The sequence below is a fragment of the Salvelinus namaycush genome, chromosome 3, assembly GCF_016432855.1.
Source record: "Salvelinus namaycush isolate Seneca chromosome 3, SaNama_1.0, whole genome shotgun sequence".
Lineage (NCBI taxonomy): Eukaryota > Metazoa > Chordata > Actinopteri > Salmoniformes > Salmonidae > Salvelinus > Salvelinus namaycush.
The window spans coordinates 15,812,766-15,837,281 of NC_052309.1; the positions used below are offsets into that span (position 1 = coordinate 15,812,766).

At 45.0% G+C, this 24,516-nt stretch overlaps 1 protein-coding gene across 1 annotated transcript in view; it reads left to right on the forward strand.

The window, feature by feature from the left end:
* Positions 1-24,516, forward strand: part of LOC120044821 (netrin receptor UNC5C-like) — a 182,812-nt gene that overhangs the window by 108,811 nt on the left and 49,485 nt on the right. The window contains exons 7-10 of the mRNA XM_038989492.1: positions 8,143-8,323; positions 11,721-11,888; positions 12,092-12,256; positions 23,843-23,902. Coding sequence (XP_038845420.1) covers positions 8,143-8,323; positions 11,721-11,888; positions 12,092-12,256; positions 23,843-23,902 — 574 coding nt within the window. The remainder of the gene's footprint in view (positions 1-8,142; positions 8,324-11,720; positions 11,889-12,091; positions 12,257-23,842; positions 23,903-24,516) is intronic.

Here is a 24,516-nt window from a genome sequence, read left to right on the forward strand (position 1 = left end):
AACTAATTACTGCATAGTTTCCTAAGTACCTGAAGCGAGGCGACCATCTCTGCCGGCGCCATCTTGCTAACTTGCCATCTTGCACGTGTGGTTCCCACCATGAGCATGGAGGAGGAGGTATGATGGTGTGGGGGTGCTTTGCTGGTGACACTGTCAGTGATTTATTTAGAACTCAAGGTTCGCTTCACCAGCATGGCTACCACAGCATTCTGCAGAAATATGCCATCCCATCTGGTTTGTGCTTAGTGGGACTATAATTTGTTTTTCAGCCGGACAATGACCCAACACACCTCCAGGCTGTGTAAGGGCTATTTGACCAAGAAGGCGAGAGATGGAGTGCAGCATCAGATGACCTTTCCTCCACAATCGCCCAACCTCATCCCAATTGAGATGGTTTGGGATGAGTTGGACCGCAGAGTGAAGGATAGTCCTCAGCTTATGTGGGAACTCCTTCAAGGCTGTTGGAAAAGCATTCCAGGTGATGCTGGTTGAGAGAATGCCAAGAGTGTGCAAAGCTGTCATCGAGGCAAAGGGTGGCTACTTTGAAGAATCTAAAATCTAAAATATATTTTGATTTGTTATTTTGATGTGTTATTTCATAGTTTTGATGTCTTCACTATTATTATACAATGTAGAAAATAGTAAAAATAAAGAAAATAACCTTGAATGACTAGGTGTGTCCAAACTTTTGATTGGTACTGTACCTCTCTGCATTCTGTCATATTAATATTTATACACATTGATTTGGCACATATTTCCATATTTGTAGTCAGCGCAGATGCAGAGAATATAGTTTGTTGTCTAGCTCGCTGTGATTTAATAATCATTCTATAACCGTGTCTGGCTTGTTCTCCAGGTTGTGTAATTTGGGTCTGTAGTGGAGATGTATAGTAATATGGAATATGAATAAATTACACTGTATAGATGTTTACTTAGAGAGATCATTCAGTCATATAGCGAAGGAGACAACCTGTTAATCAGGCGTCCACAGAAAGGATCCAGTCTTACTTCATTTGGAATGTATTCCCTCTGGGATTTCTGGAATTTTTCCTTTCATCCAAATGATCCAACCACCCCGCCCATTTCTCAGTGCTTTCCACCCACAGCTCCCCATGGGTTTGTCTTGTATAAATGCAAAAACATATGCGCATTTTGCCCATCACTCTTCACAGCTCACAGCTGTGCGGGCCCTGGTCGAAAGTAGTGCATTACATAGGAAATAGGATGCCCTTTCACACGCAGCCTAGGACAGTATCAGTGTGGATGAGCATGGCAGGCAGTGTGGCAGTGCCACCCAGCAGACAATTAGAGCTGTATACGAGCCTCTCTGACACAGCTGACCTTCTTGACCTCCAGCGCTAATGAGGACATCTGTGCATGATAGGGCTTCCTGTGTGTGTTCTGACTGAAACACACATGCTAGGCTACACACACCCACACATGTACACATGTACACACACACACACACACACACACACACACACACACACACACACACACACACACACACACACACACACACACACACACACACATACACACACATGCATGTGTGTGTGCGGGCGTGTGCGCGTTCATGTGCACGTGCGTGTACAGTATATGTGCAACAGAGGGTGTGAACGTTTTTGAGTTCTTTTGATTGCTCACATCGTGGCTTTAAAACTATTTATTAGGACTAGATTCTAAGGGTATCCATGGTCACAGTTCAACCAGTTATAATTACATGTCTTATAGTATGAGTCATATTGAGTGAACAATGCTTTGAGTTTGAGTGACGAAGATGTGCCGTGGCAGTCTTCATACACAGACACACACACACACACACACAACCCTTTATTTTTTGAAAGTTTCCACCTCCTCGTCTCTCCTCTCACTCCCTCCTTCTACCAGCGCTAAAAAGCTCTTTTGTTCAATTTTTAATTACTCTCTCACATTAAACAGCTCTTGACTTCTGAACACAGCCCGTTTGGAGAGGCTGCCTCTCTGATTGGTGCAAAATTGGATAACCACCTCTTTGTGCCGACTGTCAATCCCCATTACGAGAACAGGATTTTCACATACCAAAGGCTGTGGTTAACAGAAATATGTGTAGTGATTTCCAGAAGAGATGTTCATCATGTCTGTGAACTCCATCATGTCTTTGACACTCTTTCTTCCTATTTTCATCTTCATTCGTTTTATCGGGAGCTTTGTGCCAATCCTGTTGTCTCTCCATCAGAACAAAGAGAGAACAGGCCCAAAATGGTCATAATACAACTGTCAGATTTTAAACACATCAGATACTGTATATTCATAGGCAATCTTCACATGTGACGTGATGGGCCTGGCTTATCAGCCTCATTCACTATATAAGACTATGTAAGGTTTTGAATGGCTTGTTCCCTTTAGTGTGAGGCAAGGTGGGTGTGTATTCCATTGGCACACAGAGGACCACACATACTCAGTACACACACAGAACACACAGAACACACACAGCTCCAGCAGAACAAGGATAAAAATAGAATAACCACTGTCCCAGCAGGAAAGGACCAGGCCAATCAGTGTTCCACTATCACGCAGCTGTGCTAAACACACACACACACACACACACACACTTTTCTACAGCTTCCTGTTTGTGTGTGTTGTTTGCTTGTTTGCCTCAGTAAATGTAGTGATGCGTATAATCACTTGTGCTCGCCTTCCGCCCCATGGATTTATATGTAGTCCTCATTGATTTACGTTGGTGGACTTTTCTGATCGTCGCTCTTTGTTATTATTATGTTGATCACTTTTTTTTGACGATGGATTTAATGCACATCATGTTGATACTCATAATACATTTACCTCGATTGGTATGCATACTGGCTTACAGGCATTTATACAGAATGTGTTGTAAAACAATTTAGGGTGTTTTAGTTTCACCTTGTTAGGAGGAAACCCTGTTGGGATCAGGTCTTTGTAGCCAGAGTTCCACATCCTCTATCATGTATTTTCCTTATAGCTAACTGATGAAGCCACAACAGGATAGGTGTCAAAAGGACACTCTGACAAAGATACTAAGACAGATGAGATGTAATGACTGTTTATGTCAGACAACAAGGTTACTTCTCAGATATCATTCATCAGACATATTGAGATCTCCTGTACCATGTTGTTTAGATGCTCCCTTCATCCTCACTCTCATCAGACATGTGGTCATCAGAGGAATCTCATCATCTCAGGGTTAAAAGACGAGAGGAGATGATAGGTGATTTGTGTTGTCTGTCTCTGTTTGCTGTGCTCTGGCATCAAAGTGATACAGTTTTTCTCAGTCGCTTTGGTGCATTTTTCACATCATCCCTAACATGTGCAAAATAATAAGTGCATTTCTCAGAACAATTTGTACAAACTGCAATATACAATAGATATGTTTCTAAAGCTAGTCAGTCACTAAAAATCCTTAGTACATCTCTCAAAAGTAAATATTCATGCCAATGATCATGTCAGTGTCATCAGAATGATAAGTCATTGAGTCATTGTTCACGAACAAGGTCGTCAAAATGTTTAGGCATGTTGTCAATGTAACTGTGCACTTTGACAGTATTACCTGATGTAAACTTAGGCTACAGTTTGGATGACAGTTACTGTATTGAAAATGCACAAGGCTGCACTTCTATGGCATATATCAATTTCAACAGTACTATTTACATATTACTGTATGTGGGTTATTGATTGAAAGAGACTGGACAACCCAAGGGGCACAAAGGGAAAAAAACTAAATTAGAAAGAAACACAGGAAACCACCCCTAAGGCACAACTTTGCCCGCAGCACTGTTATGCTGTCTCTACACATCCAGACGTTCCTGTCTGTCGGCCCACATATTCTCATCCACATCACACCGGATATTTTCCCTTCCAATGCAACGTGGAAAGAATATTTTGGAATGCCTTATCCATCCTCTGCAGGCGTCTACTGTGATGTCCTCACATGCTGCATCCATTGCAGCCAGCAGGGTCATCTGTGTGTGTGGCTGACGATCGTACACCTTCCACCTCCATGCTGAAAAGAACTCCTCAATTGGGTTAAGGAATGGTGAATAAGGTGGGAGGAATTCTATGAGCATCCACGGGTGGGTCACAAACCATTGCCTTATGATGTTTGATCGATGGAAACTCACATTATCACAAATGACCACATACTTTGGCAAATCCTCTCTAAACAGACCCCTCTCATCATCAGGGATGAGAGCCCTGTAGAGAGTCTCTAAAAAGTTGAGTAGATGCTGGGTGTTGTATGGCCCTAGAAGGGGGATATGGGTTAGGACACCATGCTCCGAAATAGCAGCACACATGCTGATATTTCCTCCCCGTTGGCCTGGCAAATCCACAGTAGCTCTGTGACCGATGATATTCCGACTCCGCATTCTGCATTTGGTCAGGTTGAAGCCAGCCTCATCCACGTATACAAAGTTGTGAGAGGGTTCACTTGATTCCAACTCCATTATACGCTATATCCCAGAACACACAGTTGAATTTGTTTTGGTAAGGAAGAGTGACATAAAATGTACATATATTGCATGTTCCTTCCACAGCAATGGAAATGTGTGCAGTTTATGCTTACTGTACTATGTGTCACTATAAAATGTTGCTGTAAAGTAGTTACATAGATATATGTTTTACCTGTACATACTGGTACCGTAGCTCCTTAACTCTGTCCTCATTCCTTTGGAATGGTACACGGTACAGCTGTTTCATACTCATCTGGTTTCTATGCAGCACCCTGTCGATGGTTGAGATGCTAACCGTATGGATGTTTTCAAAGACATCGTTGTCTTCTATAATGGTCCTTTGTATTTCCCTGAGTCTCATGGCATTGTTTGCTCGGACCATGGTGCAAATAGCCTCCTCCTGTTGAGGTGTGAAAAGGCGTCCTCTGCCACCGGTTTGAGGTAATCTTGCAGTCCTATGTGGGGAAAAATGCAGTGATGCATAGCACACTTTCACATAGACAAAAACTATGCGAACACACATTTTACTGTAAAACATACAGGTGGGTGCATGTAAGGTGCAGTATGTATCTGTATAGAGTATATTTCTGTATGCTGTGAAATACAAGTGGACTACTGTAATATGAAGCATTGTAGGAAGTATACAGTAAGTATACTGCTTATATACAGTAACAGTGCACTGTACATTGGTGGACATAGCTGTTCTCTCTTCGAAACGTTTGAACTATTGAGGACACGGTTGATCTCCCAATATTCGGCTGCACCCTTCGACCCGCCTCAGCCATTGTAAGGCCATGATTGACAACATGGTCTACAATAGTGGCCCTTATGTCATCAGATATGCGCCTATGTCCTCTTCTGCCTCTTCCTCTGTTTTGCCTTCCACCACGCATCCTTGCTCCTCTTCTTCCTCCTCTTGGCTGTTGACCCTGTTCGTTTCCTGGTCCATCCATTATTGGAAAATTGCAACTCTGTGTTGTGGTCTGTCTATATATGCTTGCCAATTGATTCTTCATGAGATGCACCTTTGAGCAATTTAGACAACTGGTTGATTGTTGGTTGAACTAACACTTTACATTCCTTCATGAGTGAGGGTCAATTTCACCTGCACGATTCATCAATTCACGTTTTTGTACAAAAGGTCTAATAGAAATGTGTAAAACTATGCTTGACAGTTTATGACAAATAGTTCAACAATTTTGCATGTAATGGCTTATGCAAGGAACTAATGCCTAGATGTTTTGAGGGGTAAGACTATTCAACAGAGAACCATCTACTATATTTTGATCAACATGACATGAGCAATTGATAATGTGGAAAAAAGCTGACACTTGTACATTATCAATTGCAATTTGTTCAAAGGAATAAGAAATTGCTTTAATGATGTGCACAAGTGACTAGATGATTTGGAATTTGTACAAGTAGTATCAAGAATTGCACTTTTGATCTAAGAAATGCACCAAAGCGACTGAGAAAAACTGTAAATGATATGAGATGATATCTAACAGAAGCTGAAGAGACAAAACACAGGTCTTCATCTCCTCTGCATTAGGACTGGAGATAAGATGAGATGTGATGAAAGGAGATGAGATGAAATGAAAGGAGATTAAATTAAATTAGATGAGATGAAAGGAGATCAGATGAGATGAAAGGAGATGAGATTAGATGAAATGAGAGGAGATGAAAGGAGATGAGATGAGATGAAAGGAGATGAGATGAGATGAAATGAACGGAGATGAGGTTGAAAGTAGATGAGATGAAAGGAGATTAGATGAGATGAAAGGCGATGATATGAAAGGAGATGAGATGAAAGGAGATGAGATGAAATGAGATGAGATGAAAGGAGATGAGATGAGAGGGGGTTTATTGCATTGTTGTGTTGTGGAGTAGGAGAGCCTGGGCTTAATTTCACTGACTAGCCAGACAGCAGGGGAGGGAACCCTATCCAGAGTGCCCGCCGCTCGGCTCAGCACGGCTCCATGTGATTGATTTACCTGATTACTGTTACAGAGGAAAACACTCATAAACCCCATATCAGCGGAAATATACAACACTGAGCATACAGATGTTTACCACTGAGTTGATTGTTTTTCTGTTCTCTTCTGATGGGAATCTGTCACTGGCACTCAAAATCTGTGTCTGTGTAGTATTATGTTTATGACAGATGTGTTCAGTTTGAGTGGGAGTTTTAAGATGGAGTTAATTGCTGCGTGTTGAAATTGGTTCAACCTTCAGTCTCTCTGTAGTTTTGTTCCAGGATAGGGGTGTACAGGCAGGCAGGCAGGTGTCTCCAGCCAAGCATGACGCTCTCTGATGGTGTAGTCATGATATCTGTCTTCAGACACTGCAGATAGCCTACTAGTGATGGTAGTGAAGCTTCTAACCCACACCTGTCACAATCTGTCCATCTTGTTTTGTGGGACAGTCATCATGGTGCTGGTTTTATAACAATAGCAAGGAAAACACAGGTCTTATCACGTGAAGACGACAGTATACCCACCTATTCTTACAACAGCCACTTGGCTGTAATTTTACTAAAGTCACTTAAGACCAGCAGCCCCAGATGATTTAGTCTTGGCAGGGTTCATATGAGGTATGTTTTTTGAGGTGTAGATGATGTCTCTTCCCATAGTTTTTTTTTTTACAATGACCAGCAAAACAGACCTTATCTCCTCAGCCCTGCTCTGCCTTATCTAGCATCTTCTCATGAGGTAGCATAATGCACAGGATGTCTCCTGTTCTGTTCACCTCTCTCTCTCTCTCTCTTTCTCCCTCTCTCTCTCTCTCTCTCTCTCTCTCTCTCTCTCAATGTATTCTCTGACTATTAGACTACACACAGGATGTATTTTCTCTAGGGAAAACAGAGTTCATTTGAAGAAGTCTTTGGAACTTGTGAGTTTGTCTGCCTTGGTCTGTCTGTGTAGAGCACACCGGTCTCTGCCTAAGGCCTAGCCTTCACACCCGAGGCGGAGGATGTGAAGAAAAGTCTTTATGTGATTTACGGTCAACGAAGGCCCCTGTTCTCCGATATTACCAGGAGTTCAATATCTGGATCATTTGGAAAAACGGAAACTCATAAGAAAGGTGTTTTCAGTTCCAGGAATAACAGTGAATTTCCTTCCCTCTTGCTCTCTGACAATACAGCATTACTTTGTCTTGTTCTGGGGAAATAAAAGGAGAGCATGATAGCTATTGACTTTTTATAGAAAGCTCAGGCCTCAGAGACATAAATAGTGTTGCTGTAATCTTGAAGTTTTGCTTTATTTGAGAGATGAATGGAAGACAACGAGAAGAAAGATGTCTTTAAACACTGGAAACACTTCCCTGTGATTTATTCCACAAGAAATCAGGTTAACGTGTCTGAGTGCCATGCCGTCCCAGTTTCATGTCTGCTCTTACCGACCCGTTTTGATGTGTACTGTTCCACACTGAGGAACATTGCTAATGGTCTCTCTCTCTGTCTATTTTTCTCTTTCTTTCTTTTTTCCTCTCTGTCTCTTTGTTATTATCTCTCTCTCTCTCTCTCTCTCTCTCTCTCTCTCTCTCTCTCTCTCTCTCTCTCTCTCTCTCTCTCTCTCTCTCTCTCTCTCTCTCTCTCTCTTTCCCTCCCTCCCTCCCTCTCTCTTTCCCTCCCTCCCTCCCTCCCTCCCTCCCTCCCTCCCTCCCTCCCTCCCAGGTGGAGTGGCTGAAGAATGAGGAGATCATAGACCCTGCTGATGACCGTAACTTCTACATCACCATCGACCATAACCTGATCATCAAACAGGCCAGACTGTCTGACACAGCTAACTACACATGTGTCGCCAAGAACATCGTCGCTAAGAGACGGAGCACCACGGCAACCGTCATTGTCTATGGTAACAATCAACTCAAACCCAAACATGGCAGCAGTAACAGCAAACTAAATCAGAGTACCGTGTCATATTTGGTCATTCTCACCCTAACATAAAAATACAATATGCATAATATCTTACGCCTTCTGATGCAATAATACAATCAATACTTAAATATTGAAATCATGTAGGGCTACTAGACAAAGTAGAATGTGTCAATTCTAGTATAGATGTACAAAATAAATGTACACTATAAAGAATACCTTATTCTCTGCCTGTCTTTATACCATTTCTCCACCTTGATCCAGAATGAATGTGTATCAGGGAGTTTGGGGCTTTTATTCTCTGTGTCAGAGCTGTATTTAAGGAGAACCCCTGCTGTGCTTTCACACTCCCCTGAAACATCACACACACACACACACACACACACACACACACACACACACACACACACACACACACACACACACACACACACACACACACACACACACACACACACACGCACACACAATTGCACACACACACACACTCTCCTTAAACACACCACCTCACCACTATGACACAGAAGTTAACCTTCAACACCTGCTAGTTGGGGAAAAACAGTCCAAACAGAAACAGATTCTCAACAAGTGACTAGGGGTGCGTTCATAAATTCACTCTGGAGTGCCAGAGAATGCTCAAATTGTGCTCTGGGCGTTCGTAAATTCAGAGCGTTGTCAGATTGTCCGTTCGTAAATTCAGAGCGTTTCACTCTCGGAGCGTTTAGACCGCACACTGGACGCTCTGGCCCGAAGACTAGGGTTGATCCGAGCGTTCTGACATCACAACAGCAGTCAAGCACCCAAACTAACTGGCTAAAGTTAGCTAGCTTACTAGCTACTTCCAGACATAAATGAGAGAACACCTCACTCTGACCATTTTACTCCCCCTAGCAGAGCTGGTTAGGCTGTTTTCATGTTATCCAGAGCGTTGGTGACTGTAACTGTGCTGCTAGCAACAATTTAATTAAGCTTTTTTGACAATGTTTACTGACACCGGCCATATTCAACGGGTGTTGAGCGTTCATAAATTCATCAGTTATTCTGCGCTCTGGCACACTCAGGCGAGAGTACTCTGAAATCAGAGTAGATAGCCAGAGTGAATTTACGAACACACCTTAAGTCATCCCATCTGCCTTATCCTGACCCTCCACTGTGTCCTGATAACCACTGTACCTCTCTGCTCCCCAGTATACCCTTAGGGGATTAGACACACATGACAGCACAGACATTCTGGCCTCATAGTGACTTACATTCAGGCCTCAAGACTTCTTCCACCCTAGAAGGAACGTTCCTACCCACCCACCGTATAAAAAGGCTAAACCTCAAGTTATTAAGTCAGTCATCAGTCTGTCAGTTTAGCTAATCATCAGCTAACAGACAAATAAGGCAATGTATAGCTTTAACTCCCTACGTACAAACACACACGTGTGCGTGAGTGGACACACACACACACCACACACACACACACACACACATACACGCGCATACATGCAACCACACTCAGATATCCAGAGCAGAATGGGCGGAGGCTTGCTGGAATTCATGATGTCAGAGGGTCAGGTTTCAAATCCATCTCTCCTTCTATCCCTCCAGTGTCTCCCAGTTCAGCACATCCTCCCTAAAACACACACACACTGGCTCTGCCATGGAGGATTATGGGGGATTAGGGGGGTCTACGTTATTGTCAGTGTCTTATTTGTTTATTTATCTATTTTAGTTGTCCGTTCTGACAGGGAAGAGCAGCATGTGTGGCTTAGATGAGTCCAGTACCAAGGTGAAATAGAGCAACAGAGTGTGTGTGTGTGTGTGTGTGTTTTAGCTGACTTTGGGGTCTTCAGGGACTGGGGTCGCTGTCCCTTCTAGGCTTTTCCCTTCACTAATGCAGTCTGGGAGGACTGAGCGAGAGCCTGAAAACAGCTTTGATGTCTCGGCTCATCCTTAAAAGAATGCACCAGAAGCAACTTACTCTGCCTGGGTTGTGTCAGTCCCCCTTTCCCGTCCCCCTCCAATGTATGCAGTCACACACACACACACACACACACACACACACACACACACACACACACACACACACACACACACACACACACACACACACACAGTCACAGTCACAGTCACAATCACCAGTCTCAGAAACTCTAAAGAAAAGGGAGTTCAGACTTATAGTAGTGATGAGAGAGAGAGAGAGAGAGAGAGAGAGAGAGAGAGAGAGAGAGAGAGAGAGAGAGAGAGAGATAGAGAGAGAGAGAGAGAGAGAGAGAGATAGATGTATGACCTTATTAGAGACACATATTTCCCTCAGATTAAACAGACCCACAAAGAATTCGAAAACAAATCCAATTTTGATAAACTCCCATATCTATTGGGTGAAATACCACAATGTCCTATTGCCACAAGAAAAGGGCAACCAGTGAAGAACATTGTAAATACAACCTATATTTATGTTTATTTATTTTCCCTTTCGTACTTCAACTATTTGCACATCATTACAACACTGCAACTGTATATTTTGGAGTGTAGTGTAATGTTGAGTGTAATGTTTACTGTTAATTTTAGTTTTTTATTTCACTTTTGTTTATTATCTGCCTCACTTGCTTTGGCAATGTTATCATATGTTTCCCATGCCAATAAAGCCCTTAAATTGAAATTGAATTGAGAGACAGACAGAGAGAGAGAGAGAGAGTCAGAGAGAGAGAGTCAGAGAGAGAGAGAAAGAGAGGGAGAAGGAGGGAGATAGAGAGAGAGAAGGAGAGAGGGAGACGGTTCTGAGATTAGTTTCTTCATTACCAGAGAAGACAGAGCAGCCAAATGGTTTTCCAGCCTGCACAGCAACAAGGAGACTTGGAAGGGTTGGGAAAGACAGGCGGAGAGTTGAATAGATGGAAAGGGAAAGTGAGAAAGAGAGAGTGAGAAACCCCAGAAGGTAAGAAAGAGACGGTGAAGAAAGGCAGGGCTTTGGCTCTTCTCCCCTGGAGTCTGTTGCTTGTGGCTTCGCTCATGGTGAGCAGTCTCAGCTCTGAGGGCCTCTAACTCCTAACAGCCACACACCCCACTGGCATTCTGTTCTGGATTTAGTCTGAGGCACAGATGGAATGCAGGAAGAAGAAGAGATTGAAGGGATTCAGAAGATGGGAAATACAGCAGCTCAAAAAAGTCTGTCCACATAGCAAACTAATGACTAGGGTTTACAGCGGAGGAAACACACGCTCTAGTGTACTACAGATTTTTCAATGCCACCGTGTTTATTCAAGCATAAAAGGGCCTGGTGGAATATACTCAAATTCTACAAGATTCACTCAGTGCCGCTATAAAAAGGACAACCGTTGTATCTACTAAAGTGTTAAGCATTTTGTTTTACAATGTTTTTTTCCCTACAGTGAATGGTGGCTGGTCAACGTGGACAGAGTGGACGGTGTGTAACAGTCGCTGTGGCCGTGGCTACCAGAAGCGTACGCGGAGCTGCACCAACCCAGCACCTCTCAACGGCGGCGCCATCTGTGACGGGCAAGGCATTCAGAAGCTGGCATGTAACCCACTGTGCCCAGGTAGTTACTGCGCCACCCGCCACCATGCTTAGGGGTCAGGGGAGAGCAATCAAACAGATTACATATAGCTATGTGTATCATTCTCCCCCCCACCTAATCTCTTTCTCCCACTAATTGTCACACATTCAATCACCCAATCTCACACACTCTCATTCCCACCCTCCTCCATACCCCCACCCCCCTCCCTACCCTCTGTGTGTTAGTGGATGGTCTGTGGACAGAGTGGAGTAAATGGTCCACGTGTGGGACAGAGTGTACCCATTGGAGGAGGAGGGAGTGCAGCGTCCCGGCGCCCAAAAACGGTGGGAAGGACTGTGAGGGCATGGTGCTTCAGTCCCAGAACTGCACCGATGGCCTGTGTATGCAGAGTGAGTACAGACACGATGAACATCCCCACTTTATTCAACCCTCCTCTGTCTGCCTCTGTCTCTGTAGGAACCCAATATATTATTACCCAATCCCTATCAGTCAGTTTGTCAGTCTGTCTATCCGTCTGTCCGTCCGTGCAGTTAGGAGCCATCCTGTTTTTCACTGTACTCCCATAACTCACCTCCACCCACTTCCCCTGTCTCACTTTCTCTCTGTTGTTTCACACTTACCTCCACTTCCCTGCACAAACATACACGTACCACTCACTCACACACACACACACACACACACACACACAAAGACCTCTTTCCTCACACACACTTTCCGCTGGGCTGTAGGATGACAGATCTTTTGGAGGAGAGTTATACAAAGACAATGTGCATTTGTTCCATCCACGTGCCAGCCCTGAGCCCTAGAGATAATCTAGAATAGTGAGTATGTGTTGAACAACAGCCTCACCACCACACCACCAGGCAGCATTACTGTAAGTAATTACCCTTGTCACAGAGTAGGCATTCAGGAGCTATATTTAAAATAATGATAAGTGATTATAATGTACTTAAAGGAAAGCTCATAATTGCTGAGCTACTGTGATTGCCACCCTAATTTAAAGCACAGGATTTGATCGGCCCAATGGGAGGAAAATTGAGGGCCACAAAGTCTCACAAGCACAGACTTGCTGCTTTTCCTGAGCGTCCAATTATATGTGTTGACAAGAAGGCCAGTATTTTACTTTTCCCTGTAGCTCTCTCAAAACATTTTAAAAGTAATAAAAGTGGGGAGAAAGGTCCTGGAATTCATTGCCGTTTCCTGGTAGTGCTCTACAATCATTCTATACATTTTATTGTTTTGCTCTTTACTCTTGGAGCAACACAGCCCAAGCCCAGTTTGTGGTCAGACTGCTGGAGATTTTCCATAGGCGGAGAAATGCTCTTTGAGATGTTTTTGAAATTGTTTTTGTTTTCTCAGAGACCTAGAAACACACGGTTCAGTTAAGCCAACAATCCTGCCTGCTATTCCCTTATTATACATTCAGAGAGCTGCAGAGAAACATACTGTAGTGTACAGTAGCAGCTTTGGTCTGTGTGCTGCAGACTCATAGGGTAAAACTTGATCTGTTCTGAAGCCGTGTTTATCTGCTAATTCTGGGTCTGCCCTCCCCCTTGTCTGCCAGTAAACATGGGAAAAGAGAGAAAGGGAGGGAGGGAGGGAGGGAGGGAGAGAGAGAGAGAGAGATAAAGATAGAGAACAAGGAAGGGGGAGAGAGCTGTAGACAGGAGCCAGGGTGTTCTTGTCAAATTAAAAGTAAGGCGTGAGGCTTTTTTAATGAACTGTCTTCTTAATAATGTCTTTAGGGTGAGAAGCCCACACACTGACTCTGGTTCCACCATGCTTCCAGTGTGACATGAATAGAAACCAGACAGTCACCATGCTTCCAGTGTGACATGAATAGAAACCAGACAGTCACCATGCTTCCAGTGTGACATGAATAGAAACCAGACAGTCACCATGCTTCCAGTGTGACATGAATAGAAACCAGACAGTCACCATGCTCTAATAACATCACACAGACACTCCAGATGTTCTCTGACTATGACATTGATACAAGACAGACTCCGTTTCTGCATGTCAGGTACCGCTGATGGTCACATGTATTCCACTAATATGATAGGTTGTTCAGTAGCCAATGGGCATTTAAATAATGCAGATATAGCTGCTCTATACCGTGAATATGACCAATATAGTCACCACAATTCATCAACATCTGTAGATTGTCCCTATGTCTGACTGGTATGATCCAGAACATGTGAATGCTGCTAATATTATAACAACAGTACATTTACTAGTGCATATTTAACAAGATGGATATATATACGACTTCGTCCCACTGAGATTGAGGTTCAACTGTTTTTTATGCTCAGAAACAGCAGGAGAAATAATTCAAAGAGCAGCTTTGAAATGGAGCTAAACTTTCTTCAGCCTTTTTATCTTGGCGTGCTGTGAAGCCCTCGTTAAAGCTCTCTCTCTCTCTCTCTCTCTCTCTCTCTCTCTCTCTCTCTCTCTCTCTCTCTCTCTCTCTCTCTCTCTCTCTCTCTCTCTCTCTCTCTCTCTCTCTCTCTCTCTCTCTCTCTCTCTCTCTCTCTCTCTCTCTCTCTCTCTCTCTCTCTCTCTCTCTCTCTCTCTCTCCTCTCTCTCTCTCTCTCTCTCTCTCTCTCTCTCTCTCTCTCTCTCTCTCTCTCTCTCTCTCTCTCTCTCTCTCTCTAAGAACAAGCCCATTGCAGAAGCATTTGTTCTCTTGTTCTCTGTTAGATTGATGGCCAGTTTGCAGAGAATATAAACCCATAACCATATAGATTTAGGATCGTTCCCTGGATTGATTTTAGGGAAGCTAAGAGGGTGAATCCACTTATGTCTGTGCTAATGACCACCTCCACCAGCGTTTAGGAGAACGGCCCATTATCTAAAAGCTCCCGTTGTGGCAAATATGATTGGGAATGGAAGATGTTGTGCAATCTGAACTCACCTCGCCCACTGATCTTCCTCTCTCTACACTGGTCTGGGATCAGCACTAATAGAGACCCTCAGATTCCATTCCAGTTTGATCTCATTTCTTGTTGTTTGAATTCATTTTGAACATTGCACAATGCAATCCATCTGACAGATTTTTACGATCAAATGTTATATATTCCAAGTCAGACGAATAACAATGTTACTTGACCTCAATTGCTTTATGTATCGTTCAAACTGAACCACCTAAAGCCAAACTGAAAGGGCATCTTTAAATGTATTTTATGATGTTGCGTGACGTGTTACTTATTTATAACCTTTATTCTGGAAATAAAGGGTAGATCATTTAACTGAGCTAAATATGGAAGGATAGATGAAAAAGGGTTCAGACCTTCTCTGTTATAACAGTAGATCTAACCGTGCTTCGTGGTGTTCACTTTTAAGCTAGTTTGACCTGCTGTGCCTCCTGTGTTTGTGTTTGTGTATGTCTCTCTCTCTCTCTCTCTCTCTCTCTCTCTCTCTCTCTCTCTCTCTCTCTCTCTCTCTCTCTCTCTCTCTCTCTCTCTCTCTCTCTCTCTCTCTCTCTCTCTCTCTCTCTCTCTCTCTCTCTCTCTCTCTCTCTCTCTCTCTCTCTCTCTCTCTCTCTCTCTCTCTCTCTCTCTCTCTCTCTCTCTCTCTCTCTCTCTCTCTCTCTCTCTCTCTCTCTCTCTCTCTCTCTCTCTCTCTCTCTCTCTCTCTCTCTCTCTCTCTCTCTCTCTCTCTCTCCCCTGTCTTAGTTGGTTCAGATGTTGTTAACTCCGTTCTCTGACAGATGACATTTTGTTGACATATCGATCTGCCGAAAGGGCTGACTGCAGCACAAGGGCAAAATCACTACATATTTACCTCAGGGCTTGTAAGAAATGAAGTTGTTTATTTTGTGTGATATGTGATCTGAGTGAGATAATTATATGTAGTTAGTAAAGATGATATACCGGTAGTCAACATTTACCACTAAAATAGATAGGCCTAGACCCCAATATTACCATATTTCTAATTATAGTAGTTTTGGGAATGGACGATTCTTATGCATTAAATATGAAGATACCAATGGAAAAAAATCAATTGCCTGTTATTGGTGATACAGCTGTAGAACACAGCCATATTACTATTCAGGAAGCCTCTCTGAATAAATGGCTGAAAAATAGACAATGATTTCCAGTAGGAGCACCACCCTCTCAGGTCTACAGCTCGGTGATGTCATGTTTAAAGATTAGCCTCAATAGACAGTGGGTCTATATCCTTGGTTTCCTTTAGGAAGCTAAAGCATGGTTTTACAGTGGCAACCGACTCACTCAGCATGAATATAACTACTGTAACCAGGATGGGCCAAGAGGTCCCATCATTTAGGCCTGTACTGACGACAACCTCCCCCTGCTCTCTGTCTCCTCTGTCTGATTACATGTACACACTCGCCCCATCTATCACACCATTGATTTTACTGTCCCTCTCCATCACAAGTTCATTGTGTCTGTTTATGTATGTCGTAACCAGGTGATGGAGTGCTGCGTGTGACTGTGTGTGTTCCTGGAAACGTATGTGTCTGTCTGTGTTTAGTGCGTTTAGTGCGTTTAGTGTGTTTAGTGCGTTTCGTGCGTTTCGTGTGTTTCGTGCGTTTAGTGTGTTTCGTGTGTTTAGTGCGTTTCGTGCGTTTAGTGTGTTTCGTGTGTTTAGTGCGTTTAGTGCGTTTCATTTACATTACATTTAAGTCATTTAGCAGACGCTCTTATCCAGAGCGACTTACAAATTGGTGCATTCACCTTATGATATCCAGTGGAACAGCCACTTTACAATAGTGCATCTAAATCTTTTAAGGGGGGGGGGGGGGGGGGGGGGGGGGGGGGGTTAGAAGGATTACGTTATCCTATCCTAGGTATTCCTTAAAGAGGTGGGGTTTTAGGTGTCTCCGGAAGGTGGTGATTGACTCCGCTGACCTGGTGTCGTGAGGGAGTTTGTTCCACCATTGGGGTGCCAGAGCAGCGAACAGTTTTGACTGGGCTAAGCGGGAACTGTACTTCTTCAGAGGTAGGGAGGCGAGCAGGCCAGAGGTGGATGAACGCAGTGCCCTTGTTTGGGTGTAGGGCCTGATCAGAGCCTGAAGGTACGGAGGTGCCGTTCCCCTCACAGCTCCGTAGGCAAGCACCATGGTCTTGTAGCGGATGCGAGCTTCAACTGGAAGCCAGTGGAGAGAGCGGAGGAGCGGGGTGACGTGAGAGAACTTGGGAAGGTTGAACACCAGACGGGCTGCAGCGTTCTGGATGAGTTGTAGGGGTTTAATGGCACAGGCAGGGAGCCCAGCCAACAGCGAGTTGCAGTAATCCAGACGGGAGATGACAAGTGCCTGGATTAGGACCTGCGCCGCTTCCTGTGTGAGGCAGGGTCGTACTCTGCGAATGTTGTAGAGCATGAACCTACAGGAACGGGCCACCGCCTTGATGTTAGTTGAGAACGACAGGGTGTTGTCCAGGATCACGCCAAGGTTCTTAGCACTCTGGGAGGAGGACACAATGGAGTTGTCAACCGTGATGGCGAGATCATGGAACGGGCAGTCCTTCCCCGGGAGGAAGAGCAGCTCCGTCTTGCCGAGGTTCAGCTTGAGGTGGTGATCCGTCATCCACACTGATATGTCTGCCAGACATGCAGAGATGCGATTCGCCACCTGGTTATCAGAAGGGGGAAAGGAGAAGATTAATTGTGTGTCGTCTGCATAGCAATGATAGGAGAGACCATGTGAGGTTATGACAGAGCCAAGTGACTTGGTGTATAGCGAGAATAGGAGAGGGCCTAGAACAGAGCCCTGGGGGACACCAGTGGTGAGAGCACGTGGTGAGGAGACAGATTCTCGCCACGCCACCTGGTAGGAGCGACCTGTCAGGTAGGACGCAATCCAAGCGTGGGCCGCGCCGGAGATGCCCAACTCGGAGAGGGTGGAGAGGAGGATCTGATGGTTCACAGTATCAAAGGCAGCCGATAGGTCTAGAAGGATGAGAGCAGAGGAGAGAGAGTTAGCTTTAGCAGTGCGGAGCGCCTCCGTGACACAGAGAAGAGCAGTCTCAGTTGAATGACTAGTCTTGAAACCTGACTGATTTGGATCAAGAAGGTCATTCTGAGAGAGATAGCAGGAGAGCTGGCCAAGGACGGCACGTTCAAGAGTTTTGGAGAGAAAAGAAAGAAGGGATACTGGTCTGTAGTTGTTGACATCGGAGGGATCGAGTGTAGGTTTTTTCAGAAGGGGTGCAACTCTCGCTCTCTTGAAGACGGAAGGGACGTAGCCAGCGGTCAAGGATGAGTTGATGAGCGAGGTGAGGTAAGGGAGAAGGTCTCCAGAAATGGTCTGGAGAAGAGAGGAGGGGATAGGGTCAAGCGGGCAGGTTGTTGGGCGGCCGGCCGTCACAAGACGCGAGATTTCATCTGGGGAGAGAGGGGAGAAAGAGGTCAAAGCACAGGGTAGGGCAGTGTGAGCAGAACCAGCGGTGTCGTTTGACTTAGCAAACAAGGATCGGATGTCGTCAACCTTCTTTTCAAAATGGTTGACGAAGTCATCCGCAGAGAGGGAGGAGGGGGGGGGGGAGGGGGAGGAGGATTCAGGAGGGAGGAGAAGGTGGCAAAGAGCTTCCTAGGGTTAGAGGCAGATGCTTGGAATTTAGAGTGGTAGAAAGTGGCTTTAGCAGCAGAGACAGAAGAGGAAAATGTAGAGAGGAGGGAGTGAAAGGATGCCAGGTCCGCAGGGAGGCGAGTTCTCCTCCATTTCCGCTCGGCTGCCCGGAGCCCTGTTCTGTGAGCTCGCAATGAGTCGTCGAGCCACGGAGCAGGAGGGGAGGACCGAGCCGGCCTGGAGGATAGGGGACATAGAGAGTCAAAGGATGCAGAAAGGGAGGAGAGGAGGGTTGAGGAGGCAGAATCAGGAGATAGGTTGGAGAAGGTTTGAGCAGAGGGAAGAGATGATAGGATGGAAGAGGAGAGAGTAGCGGGGGAGAGAGAGCGAAGGTTGGGACGGCGCGATACCATCCGAGTAGGGGCAGAGTGGGAAGTGTTGGATGAGAGCGAGAGGGAAAAGGATACAAGGTAGTGGTCGGAGACTTGGAGGGGAGTTGCAATGAGATTAGTGGAAGAACAGCATCTAGTAAAGATGAGGTCAAGCGTATTGCCTGCCTTGTGAGTAGGGGGGGAAGGTGAGAGGGTGAGGTCAAAAGAGGAGAGGAGTGGAAAGAGGGAGGCAGAGAGGAATGAGTCAAAGGTAGACGTGGGGAGGTTAAAGTCACCCAGAACTGTGAGAGGTGAGCCATCCTCAGGGAAGGAACTTATCAAGGCGTCAAGTTCATTGATGAACTCTCCAAGGGAACCTGGAGGGCGATAAATGATAAGGATGTTAAGCTTGAAAGGGCTGGTAACTGTGACAGCATGGAATTCAAAGGAGGCGATAGACAGATGGGTCAGGGGAGAAAGAGAGAATGTCCACTTGGGAGAGATGAGGATCCCAGTGCCACCACCCCGCTGACCAGAAGCTCTCGGGGTGTGCGAGAACACGTGGGCAGACGAGGAGAGAGCAGTAGGAGTAGCAGTGTTATCTGTGGTAATCCATGTTTCCGTCAGTGCCAAGAAGTCGAGGGACTGGAGGGAAGCATAGGCTGGGATGAACTCTGCCTTGTTGGCCGCAGATCGGCAGTTCCAGAGGCTGCCGGAGACCTGGAACTCCACGTGGGTCGTGCGCGCTGGGACCACCAGGTTAGGGTGGCAGCGGCCACGCGGTGTGAAGCGTTTGTATGGTCTGTGCAGAGAGGAGAGAACAGGGATAGACAGACACATAGTTGACAGGCTACAGAAGAGGCTACGCTAATGCAAAGGAGATTGGAATGACAAGTGGACTACACGTCTCGAATGTTCAGAAAGTTAAGCTTACGTTGCAAAAATCTTATTGACTAAAATGATTAAAATGATGCAGTACTGCTGGCTGGTGAAGTAGGCTAGCTAGCAGTGGCTGCGTTGTTGACTTTGTTTGAAAGTGTTGCTGGCTAGGTAGCCTCGATAACTGGCTAGGTAACCTTGATAACTGGCTAGATAATTACTCTAAACTACACAATTATCTTAGATACAAGGACAGCAAAGACAACTATGTAGCTAGCTAACACTACACTAATCAAATCGTTCCGTTGTACTGTTTCGGTAGAAGTTGGCTGGCTGGCTAGCTAGCAGTGTTGACAACGTTAGGACGGCGAAAATAGCTGGCTAGCTGACTTTGTTTGAAAGTGGAGCTGGCTAGGTAACCTCGATAACTGGCTAGATAATTACTCTAAACTACACAATTATCTTAGATACAAAGACAGCAAAGACAACTATGTAGCTAGCTAACACTACACTAATCAAATCGTTCCGTTGTAATGATTCGGTAGAAGTTGGCTAGCTGGCTAGCTAGCAGTGTTGACAACGTTAGAAGATTCGATAATTCGATAATAATCTAAACTACACAATTATCTTTGATACAAAGACGGCTATGTAGCTAGCTAAGAAAAAAAGTGCTAAGATCAAACAAATCAAACCGTTGTACTGTAATGAAATGAAATGAAATGTAATACTACCTGTGGAGCGAAGCGAAATGCGACTACTCGCTCCAACCCGGAAGTGCTTTAAAGCATAACCGTTCGTGTGTTTAGTGCGTTTCGTGCGTTTAGTGCGTTTCGTGCGTTTCGTGCGTTTCGTGGATTTAGTGCGTTTCGTGCGTTTCGGGCGTTTCGTGCGTTTCGTGCGGTTCGTGCGTTTCGTGCGGTTCGTGCGTTTCGTGCGTTTCGTGCGTTTCGTGCGTTTAGTGCGTTTAGTGCGTTTAGTGCGGTTCGTGCGTTTAGTGCGTTTCGTGCGTTTAGTGTGTTTCGTGCGTTTAGTGCGGTTCGTGCGTTTAGTGTGTTTAGTGTGTTTAGTGCGTTTCGTGTGTTTCGTGTGACTGTGTGTGTTCCTGGAAACGTATGTGTCTGTGTTTAGTGTGTTTAGTGTGTTTCGTGCGTTTAGTGCGTTTCGTGCGTTTCGTGTGTTTAGTGCGTTTCGTGTGTTTAGTGCGTTTAGTGCGTTTCGTGTGTTTAGTGCGTTTCGTGCGTTTCGTGTGTTTCGTGCGTTTCGTGCGTTTAGTGCGTTTAGTGCGTTTAGTGCGTTTCGTGCGTTTCGTGCGTTTCGTGCGTTTCGTGTGTTTCGTGCGTTTCGTGCGTTTCGTGTGTTTCGTGCGTTTCGTGCTTTTAGTGCGTTTCGTATGTTTAGTGCATTTAGTGTGTTTAGTGCGTTTCGTGTGTTTCGTGTGTTTCGTGTGTTTAGTGTGTTTCGTGCGTTCCATGTGTTTAGTGTGTTTAGTGCGTTTCGTGTGTTTAGTGCGTTTAGTGTGTTTCGTGCGTTTAGTGCGTTTAGTGTGTTTCGTGTGTTTAGTGTGTTTAGTGTGTTTAGTGTGTTTAGTGTGTTTCATGCGTTTCGTGCGTTTAGTGCGTTTAGTGCGTTCCGTGTGTTTAGTGCGTTTCGTGCGTTTCGTGCGTTTCGTGCATTTAGTGCGTTTTGTGCGTTTTGTGCATTTAGTGCATTTAGTGTGTTTCATGCGTTTAGTGCGTTTTGTGCATTTAGTGCGTTCCGTGTGTTTCGTGTGTTCAGTGTGTTTCGTGCGTTTAGTGCGTTTAGTGCATTTCGTTTGTTTCGTGTGTTTCGTGCGTTTAGTGCGTTTCGTGTGTTTTATGTGTTTCGTGTGTTTAGTGTGTTTCCTGTGTTTAGTGTGTTTCCTGTGTTTAGTGTGTTTCCTGTGTTTAGTGTGTTTAGTGTGTTTCCTGTGTTTAGTGTGTTTCGTGTGTTTTGTGTGTTTCGTGTGTTTCCTGTGTTTAGTGTGTTTCCTGTGTTTAGTGTGTTTAGTGTGTTTCCTGTGTTTAGTGCGTTTAGTGTGTTTCCTGTGTTTAGTGTGTTTCGTGTGTTTCGTGCGTTTAGTGCATTTAGTGCATTTCGTTTGTTTCGTGTGTTTCGTGCGTTTAGTGCGTTTCGTGTGTTTTGTGTGTTTAGTGTGTTTCCTGTGTTTCCTGTGTTTCGTGTGTTTCGTTTGTTTCGTGTGTTTCGTGCATTTAGTGCGTTTCGTGCGTTTCGTGCGTTTAGTGCGTTTCCTGTGTTTCGTGTGTTTCGTGCGTTTAGTGTGTTTCTTGCGTTTAGTGCGTTTAGTGCATTTCGTTTGTTTCGTGTGTTTCGTGCGTTTAGTGCTTTTCGTGTGTTTTATGTGTTTCGTGTGTTTAGTGTGTTTCCTGTGTTTAGTGTGTTTCCTGTGTTTAGTGTGTTTAGTGTGTTTCCTGTGTTTAGTGTGTTTCGTGTGTTTAGTGTGTTTCCTGTGTTTAGTGTGTTTAGTGTGTTTCCTGTGTTTCCTGTGTTTAGTGCGTTTAGTGTGTTTCCTGTGTTTAGTGTGTTTCGTGTGTTTCGTGCGTTTAGTGCATTTAGTGCATTTAGTGCATTTAGTTTGTTTCGTGTGTTTCGTGCGTTTAGTGCGTTTAGTGCGTTTCGTGCGTTTTGTGTGTTTAGTGTGTTTAGTGTGTTTCCTGTGTTTCGTGCGTTTCGTGCGTTTCGTGCGTTTCGTGCGTTTCCTGCGTTTCCTGCGTTTCGTGCGTTTCGTGCGTTTCCTGTGTTTCGTGCGTTTCGTGCGTTTCGTGCGTTTCGTGCGTTTCGTGCGTTTCGTTTGTTTCGTGTGTTTCGTGCGTTTAGTGTGTTTAGTGCATTTAGTGCGTTTGGTGCATTTTGTGCATTTAGTGCGTTTAGTGTGTTTCATGCGTTTAGTGCGTTTAGTGCGTTTTGTGCATTTAGTGCGTTCCGTGTGTTTCGTGTGTTTAGTGCGTTTCGTGCGTTTCGTGTGTTCAGTGCGTTTCGTGCGTTTAGTGCGTTTCGTGTGTTTCGTGTGTTTAGTGTGTTTCCTGTGTTTAGTGTGTTTCCTGTGTTTAGTGTGTTTAGTGTGTTTCCTGTGTTTTGTGTGTTTAGTGTGTTTCCTGTGTTTAGTGTGTTTAGTGTGTTTCCTGTGTTTAGTGCGTTTCCTGTGTTTCCTGTGTTTAGTGTGTTTCGTGCGTTTCGTGCGTTTCCTGCGTTTCGTGCGTTTAGTGCATTTCGTTTGTTTCGTGTGTTTCGTGCGTTTAGTGCGTTTCGTGCGTTTTGTGCGTTTTGTGCGTTTCCTGTGTTTCGTGCGTTTCGTGCGTTTCCTGTGTTTCCTGCGTTTCCTGCGTTTAGTGTGTTTCCTGCGTTTCGTGCGTTTCGTGCGTTTCGTGTGTTTCGTGCATTTAGTGCGTTTAGTGCGTTTAGTGCGTTTCCTGTGTTTCGTGCGTTTCGTGCGTTTCGTGCGTTTCGTGCGTTTCCTGCGTTTCGTGCGTTTCGTTTGTTTCGTACGTTTCGTGCGTTTCGTGCGTTTCGTTTGTTTCGTTTGTTTCGTGCGTTTCGTGCGTTTAGTGCGTTTCCTGTGTTTTGTGCATTTCGTTTGTTTCGTGTGTTTCGTGCGTTTAGTGCGTTTCGTGTGTTTCGTGTGTTTCATGTGTTTAGTGTGTTTGCGATGTATGTTAAGGCCTTTAAAGCACAGTAAGTGTTCATTTTTACCACGCCACCCGTCCTCTTGTACGTCCCTCTACCCCTCCACCTCCATCCCTTCATCCCTCTCTTCCGCTCTCTCCTCCACCTCTAATGTGGGAGGATGTGATTCCCCGGCCCAGCTGAGACAGATGCAGTACGGTTAGTTCTATTGACCCTACCATTCCCCCACTGTTTATCAGCTTCTGCCTCATCTACCTCCTCCAACCATCCACCACTCCATTACTCTTCTCCTCCTCTCCTCCTCTCCTCTCCTCCCCACATCCATTCACTAGTGCTGCTGAAGCACTAAACCAATGCAGCTGATGGATAACACCTCTCCCCCATAGGCCCTCCTCCTCTCCTCCAACTCCTCTGCTCCAGATCAAGAGATATTGTTTCCCTGTGCCATCATACCTCATGCCTTCTCTGTTGCCTTGTTTGAGTTTTCCTGTTGCCTTTCAATTTGATTTTCACCCCCCACCCTCCCAAAGGTTCCTTATATCAGAAGTCCTCTGAATTCAACAAAGACAAGATTGATTTGGGATATCCATGTGAGTTATTGTTTTTATTTATTTATTAATTCATTTGTTGTTATTTTTTCCAAGACAGACATTATTGGCGGGATATATGCATGAGGGCTTTACAGCATCTGCATAACAATCATCTGACGACCAAACATTGCTCCACTTGTCATATTCACAATGATGTTTTCACAATTTCTACACTAAAGGGATGTCATGATGAATTTGCATAAAGACCTTATATATACTCCTGTCAAATAAAGTGTCAACCTTATTTCCCATCACTGCCCTGTGATCTGCCATGCCTCACCCTCCCTCTTTCACTCCTCCTAGCCTCCTGTGATCTGCCATGCCTCACCCTCCCTCTTTCACTCCTCCTAGCCTCCTGTGATCTGCCATGCCTCACCCTCCCTCTTTCACTCCTCCTAGCCTCCTGTGATCTGCCATGCCTCACCCTCCCTCTTTCACTCCTCCTAGCCTCCTGTGATCTGTCATGCCTCACCCTCCCTCTTTCACTCCTCCTAGCCTCCTGTGATCTGCCATGCCTCACCCTCCCTCTTTCACTCCTCCTAGCCTCCTGTGGTCTCTGCCTCACTTTACCTCTCTGTCTCTCTGCTCTCTCTCATATAACGTGCCTTGGCTGC